This window comes from Anarrhichthys ocellatus, unplaced genomic scaffold (genome assembly GCF_004355925.1).
Source record: "Anarrhichthys ocellatus isolate YVR2014 unplaced genomic scaffold, GSC_Weel_1.0 scaffold2655, whole genome shotgun sequence".
Lineage (NCBI taxonomy): Eukaryota > Metazoa > Chordata > Actinopteri > Perciformes > Anarhichadidae > Anarrhichthys > Anarrhichthys ocellatus.
The window spans coordinates 1-7,147 of record NW_022282629.1 but is presented as its reverse complement, the minus strand read 5'-3'; the positions used below and the strand labels follow the sequence as shown (position 1 = coordinate 7,147).

The following is a 7,147-nucleotide window of genomic DNA, read 5'->3' as shown; positions in this document are numbered from 1 at the left end:
GTATATATATATGTATATGTATATATATATGTATATATATATATATATATGTATACTGTCTATATATATATATATATATATATATATATATATATATATGGTACTAAATAGCGCAACTTAGATATTGTTGTAATGTTCCGGACCTTTGCCCGAGGACATTTTCTCAATCTGGACCTTTTGGAATTTGAATTGAAGACCCCTGAAATAGAACATTATCGTACTGGTTCTTTCTGCAGCACCGAGCAAAGCTCCCCCTCCCCCTCCTCCTCCTCCTCCTGAAGAAGAAGAAGAAGAAGAGAAGAAGGAAGAAACGCCTACAACAGCAGAAGAGGAAGAGGAAGAGAAGGATTTTTTGCTCCCCTTTGAACTTCTTGGACATCCAGTGACAATTCCCAAACTGCCCCCGATGCCGGACTGGGTCCGAGTCCTGATGGAGTACCGCTTCCCTTCCAGCATCGACCCGTTCACCGGTGAGCCGACAGATATTTTCAGAAAACTTGAATTTAGATATTTTATGTTCATTTATTATACATTTATATAATATCTATGTCTTTGTCTGTCCAGCTGTCCTCTCCATCCACAGATAATTCTGTGTTAGTACATTGAGTCAGATCCTCGTATGTGTTCACATTAAATGTGATGCTGTCAATTATAAAACCTCCATTCTTAAGATGACAACATTTAACAAAGCTGTCTGCTCCTTCACCTCTGGACTAATTCATATTTAAAGATAGTTTTCTTATATTTACATATTAATCGTCTGGTAATAAAGAAATATTATTGTCATAAAAATGATGGAGATTCTAATCATGTGAAAACTTGTCGTATTTTTCTTTGAACATTAGCAGTAAGTACCATGTTGACAGCGCTGGAAGAAGTACTTTGATCTTTTACTGCAGTAAAAGTACTAATACCACAGTGTAGAAGTAGCCACAAGTAAAAGTCCTGCTTTCTAAATGATACTTTACGAAACAGCATCAAAATATACTTCAAGTACCAAAAGTAGAAGTATTATGATGCAGAATAATATACTGTATATTATTTTATTGAAGGTGGAGCTCATTTGAATGACTTCATGTTCATCTGTAACAATACTTCATCATTTATGAGTACAGTATCTAAAGCTGTCAGGTAAATGTAGTAAAAAGTACATTTGCTCTGAGATGTAGTGAAGGAAAAGTATAAAGTAGCATGAAGTGGAAATACTCAAGTAAAGTAAAGTACCTCAAAAAAGGTACAGTATGAGTAAAAGTACTTGTTACTTTCCAGCATGTTGCTGGGCTGATGAGGACTTCCTGTCTCCGTCTCACAGATCTGATCTACGTCATCTGGCTCTTCTGTGTCGTGGCGGCCTGGAACTGGAACGTGTGGTTGATTCCCGTCCGCTGGGCGTTCCCCTACCAGACCCCTGAGAACCTCCACCTGTGGCTGCTGATGGACTACACCTGCGACCTCATCTACGTCACCGACATCCTGGTCTTCCAGCCCAGACTGCAGTTCGTCCGCGGAGGAGACATCGTGGTCGGTGGAACCACCAGAAATAACTTCAAATCTGTCTTTTGATTTTTACTCTCTAACCTGCAACTTCTTCATTCCAGTGTGATAAGAAGGACATGAGAGAGAACTACATGACCACTGAGAGGTTTAAGGTAAGATGCAAAGAAAATACTTTCATGGTTCCCAACCACAGTTTGAGACCCTTCAGAGGGTCGCAGGATCAATCTGAGAGGTGTTTCCTTTTGATTCATTGATATACCATTATCATACATATATTAATATGTGTGTATATCTTTATGAAGTACTGACAGTTATAACTCTCATTTCTCATATTCAAAAGTTTTTTCATGATTTAATGTTATGATAAAGAAATAATCCACATAATATCTTATTCCTCTTTGATTTCTTGCTATTGATGAAACATGAGAGCTTGATTCTTCTCTCGTGTCTCAGATGGACGTCATCAGTCTGTTTCCCATGGAGATACTTTACTGCTTCACCGGAGTGAACTCTCTGCTGAGATTCCCTCGTCTGCTGAAGGTCAGCAGCTGTTCTGTGTTCATGCAGATGTTGATCCTGATGATGATAAACCGCTGACTCGTCTCTCCTCTCTCAGTACATGGCTTTCTTTGAGTTCAACGACAGAATGGAAGCCGTGATGAAGAAAGCGTACATCTACAGGTGAGGAGACTTTGGTAACAACAGGAGAAGCTGTTTCATTAACACCACAGATCACAAGTTTCTGGTTATGACTCACAAACAATATCCTAAAAGAGTTGTTTATGACGTCAGTGGGTCAATAAAACCTTTCATTTGATAAACTGGTTATTTTCAGTCTCAACTAAAACACTTTAGAGGCTTCATTCATGCAGCGCCTCATAAACAGGTAAATAATAAATAATTAAACATTTTATGTGAATATTACAGTTTAGTGATGGAGGAATGGATGTAATATCAACCCTCCGCCTGGTGTCGTCTGCCCCCCCCCCCCCACACACACACACACTAATAAAGAGCTCTGAATATTATCAATCACAGCAACATAAAACGCTGTGTCGTCTGTATAGAGGCTGACAAAAAAGAGAATTAAGAAGCATTTCTGACGTTGTATTTGTGATTGTGCACATTTTTGATATATTGATCTTGTATTTCTTTATATTTGCATTTACACTTATATTCGTTCTTTGAACTGCAGCTGTCCTCTGAATAAAAAGGGTTTTATATTTTCTTATATAAATATTACAGGTAAAAAAGCACCAGAATTGATCTTTGAGGAACCTCACATGTAATTATGTTGGTGCGTGTGTGTGTGTGTGTGTGTGTGTGTGTGTGTGTGTGTGCGCGTTTGTGCGTGTGTGTGTGTGCGTGTGTGTGTGCGTGTCTGTGTGCATGTGTGTGTGTGTGTGCGTGTGCGTGTGTATGTGTGTCAGGGTGATCCGGACCTCTACCTACCTGCTGTACTCTCTGCACATCAATGCTTGTCTCTTCTACTGGGGGTCAGACTATGAAGGACTGGGATCCACCAAGTGGGTCTACGACGGGAAAGGAAACGCGTAAGAATCTCCTCTCACCTTCTGGACCAGTTTAAGAGGCTTCTGCTTCACACCACTCTGTCAATACAACAAGAATACATTTCGATTCAATTCAATTTATTTTTGTATCGCCCAAAATCACAAGTTACAAATTCTCCTCAGAGGGCTCTACAATCTGTACACATGTGACATCCTCTGACCTTTGACCCTCACATCGGAACAGGAAGACCTCCCCAAAAACCCTTTAAAGGGAGAAAAGAGGGAGAGACCCGAGGGAGAGCAACAGAGGAGGATCCTCTATCAGGATGAAGTGTGATGTCATGTGTACACAATGAACAACACAACAGAGTTACAACACATTCAATGTGTATGACAGAACCACGGCAGGAGGCAAGACCAGGTCCAGGTATAACCAGGATCCACAGGAACCTGTGAGGAGAGAAAGCACAGAGACAAATTCAGTAATGTGCATTAATGGTATCGGTAATAAAATAGTAATGTGAGTAATAATAAAAGTGATTTGAAAATGAACAAGATACTTTCGACAAACAAAGTTGAAGTTTGAATCTCTGAGCGTGATCATCTATGGGCTGAGAACAGAAGTGAACTATGAAGCACGAGGCTGAACAGACCTGATTTCTAACTGCAGATGGATCTCACATGTACTTTTGTTTTTCCTACAGTTATATTCGCTGTTACTATTTTGCCGTGAAGACGTTGATCACCATCGGAGGACTACCGGACCCCACCACCGTCTTTGAGATCTGCTTCCAGCTCATCAATTACTTTGTCGGCGTCTTTGCCTTTTCCATCATGATCGGTCAGGTCAGTTATTTATAATAATAATAATAATAAATCGATTTTCTATAGCGCTTTTCAAAATACCCAAAGACGCTTTACAGGGCAAAGACAAACAGAACAAACAAACAAAACAAAAAAAAGAAAGACAGAGGAGCAAACAAAACAAACAGAACATTTTGGTAAAAAAAAAGAATGACTGGAGAAGCTGTGCTGAATGGGTCATGTAAAGGAGGGTAGGGTGCAGGCAGGTGAAGGCGAGGTTGAAGAGGTGGGTTTTGAGGGCTTGTTTGAATGATGATAGGGAGGGAGCCTCACGGATGTGGATGGGGAGGGCGTTCCAGAGGGGAGGTGCAGCAGCTGAGAAGGCCCCGTCACCCCAAGTCCGGCACTTGGTCCTGATGGTCTTCAGAGTGTTTGCACCGGTGGACCTGAGGCAACGGGTTGGGGCGTGGAGGGGGAGGAGGTCTGAAAGGTAGGGAGGAGCCAGGTTGTTTAGGGCTTTGTAGGTGGCGAGTAGTATTTTGAAGTCTATTCTGTATTTGACCGGGAGCCAGTGGAGGTTGGTTGGGAGAACCATAGAGGATGCTGTTGCAGTAGTCGAGTCTGGAGTTTATGAGGGTATGGATGAGAATTTCGGTGGTGGCAGAGGACAGGGAGGGTCTGAGGCGTGCAATGTTCCTGAGGTGAAAGAAGGCAGTCTTGGTGATGTGGTTGGCCTGAGGTAGGAAAGAGAGGGTGGGGTCGAGGATGATACCGAGGTTGCGGACATTGGTGGAGGGGGTGACGATGGAGCCATCAATGTCGAGGGAGAAGGGCTGGGCTGAACGGGTGAGGGAGTTAGGGCCGATGATGAGTATTTCAGATGTATTGCAGTCGAGTTTAAGAAAGTTCTGTTGCATCCATGATGTTATATCAGTGAGACAGGTGGTGAGAGTGGAGTGGGTGACGGAGGTGATGGTCTTGGTGGAGAAGTAGAGTTGGGTGTCGTCAGCGTAGCAGTGGAAGTTGAGACCATGACGATGGATGATTTGTCCAAGGGGAAGGATGTAAATGATGAAGAGGAGGGGACCAAGCACGGAACCTTGGGGGACACCGTGGGTGACTGGGGAGGTAGAGGATTTACAGTTGTTTATTGCAATGAATTGAAGTCGGTCTGAGAGATATGAGGTGAACCAGGAGAGGGCAGTGCCAGTTATGCCAAGGGAGTACTGGAGACGTGAGAGGAGGATGGATTGGTTGATAGTGTCGAAGGCGGCGCTGAGGTCAAGGAGGATGAGGATGGTGAGGAAGCCAGAGTCAGCAGAGAGAAGTATGTCATTTGTGACTTTCAGTAGAGCGGTTTCTGTGCTGTGTTTTGAACGGAAGCCGGATTGGAAGGGTTCGTAGAGATTATGGAGATTGAGGTGGGACTTGAGTTGTGATGCAACAGCTCTCTCAAGGACTTTAGACAGGTAGGGGAGGTTGGAGATGGGCCGGTAGTTGTTGGGGATGTCGGGGTCAAGACTAGGTTCTTTCAGCACGGGGGTGACAGCAGCGATCTTGAGTGTGGGGGGTATGAGACCAGAAGACAGTGAGGAGTTGATTATGTTGGTGATGAGAGGGGAGAGTGAGGGGAGGCAGGCCTTGACTAAGGAAGAGGGTAGGGGGTCAAGGGCACAGGTGGAAGTCTTCATGCTGGAGAGTATGGAGGAGAGGTCCATTTCAGTGATTGAACTGAAGGATGAGAGTGAGTGGCTTGGAAGTAGGGGAGTCATGTTGAGGGCTTGGGGGGTGGTAGAGGGGGGGGAGGGGCTGCCAGCTGGTTGTGTATTGCAGTGATTTTGTCGTTGAAGAAGGATAGAAATGAGTAGCCTTTGCTGGTGGTGAAGGAGGTGGAGATGGTGTCCATGGGCTTGAGGAGTTTGTTGATGGTGGAGAAAAGCGTTTTGGGGTTGTTGAAGCCAGATTGGATGATGGAGGAGTAGTGAGAGGAGCGAGCGGTATTGAGGGCATCTTTATATTGTTGTTGGTGGAGTTTGAAGGCATCGAGGTGAACAGTAAGTCCAGTTTTGTTGGCAAGACGTTCCAGTTGACGGCCCTGCACTTTGAGGAGGCGAAGTCGGTCAGTGTACCAGGGGGCGGAGTGGGTGAAGGAGACGAGTTTGGATTTTTTGGGGGCGATGACGTCAAGACAGGAGGAGAGTGCATCATTATAGTACTTGACTAGGGCAGTGGGGGAGGCAGTCGAAATAGGGGCAGAGGCAGAGACAGTGGCAGCCAAGGTGGAGGAGAGCGAGGAGATGTTGATAGACTTGATGTTCCGGAATGTTATGGTGCGATTCTGCTTAACATGGGGGGTGGGGATGTCTATGTCCAAGGTGATAGCCAGGTGATCAGAGATGGTGAGGTCGATGCTGGTTAGATCGCTGATGGTAATGCTGGATGTGCAGACCAGGTCAAGTGTGTGTCCTTTTTTATGGGTGGGAAAGTCGACATGTTGGGTGATGTTGAAGTAGTTAAAGATGTCCAGGAGTTCTGTAGAAGTTGTGGAGTCAGATGAGTCGACGTGTATGTTAAAAATATTAATGTAAATAATAAATATAATATTAATGATGATAACTTTCAACGTTACAAAGCGATTACAGTCAAACAAAGAATACAAAGTGAATAGAATCTGTGGAAACGTTGAGATAAAGGTATTTGTGTCTTTGTGATGGTCTCAGATGAGAGACGTGGTCGGAGCTGCGACAGCCGGTGAGAACTACTACCGAGCCTGCATGGACAGCACCGTCAAGTACATGACGTCCTACAACATCCCCGGAGAGGTCCAGAACCGCATCAAGACCTGGTACGACTACACCTGGAAGAGCCAGGGCATGCTGGGTAAGAGGAATCCTCAGTTTGTGTCCCAGTAAAAGATATTTTTCTTCAGTAGGCAACATGTGTAACGATACAGGCAGCAGGTAAAACAGGTGCTCGTAAACACAGAAGCAACTCAAAATGCAAAGAAGAACATTTGAAGACACAATGTGAATCAGGTTTAAAATACAATAGAAATGGACAAAAAATGATAGCTTGATAGCTTTTTTATTATTTACTATTATTAGTATGTGTACATGTATGTACAGTTGTGTGAAAAAGTGTTTGCCCCCTTCCTGATTTCTTATTTTTTTGCATGTTTGTCACACTTAAATGTTTCAGATCATCAAACAAATTTAAATATTAGACAAAGATAACACAAGTAAACACAAAATGCAGTTTTTAAATGAAGGTTTTTATTATTAAGGGGGAAAAAAATCCAAACCTACATGGCCCTGTGTGAAAAAGTGATTGCCCCC

The 7,147-nt window shown here is 43.5% G+C and overlaps 1 protein-coding gene across 1 annotated transcript; it reads left to right on the top strand.

Annotated features, from left to right (window-relative positions):
* The first annotated feature begins 319 nt into the window (after positions 1-319).
* LOC116378469 (cyclic nucleotide-gated cation channel beta-1-like) lies at positions 320-6,751 on the top strand. Its single transcript, XM_031840350.1, has 8 exons — positions 320-470; positions 1,313-1,521; positions 1,599-1,649; positions 1,951-2,037; positions 2,114-2,178; positions 2,928-3,050; positions 3,713-3,854; positions 6,533-6,751. The coding sequence occupies exons 1-8, from the start codon at positions 407-409 to the stop codon at positions 6,722-6,724; spliced, it is 933 nt and encodes a 310-aa protein (XP_031696210.1). The 5' UTR covers positions 320-406; the 3' UTR covers positions 6,725-6,751.
* Positions 6,752-7,147: the final 396 nt, after the last annotated feature.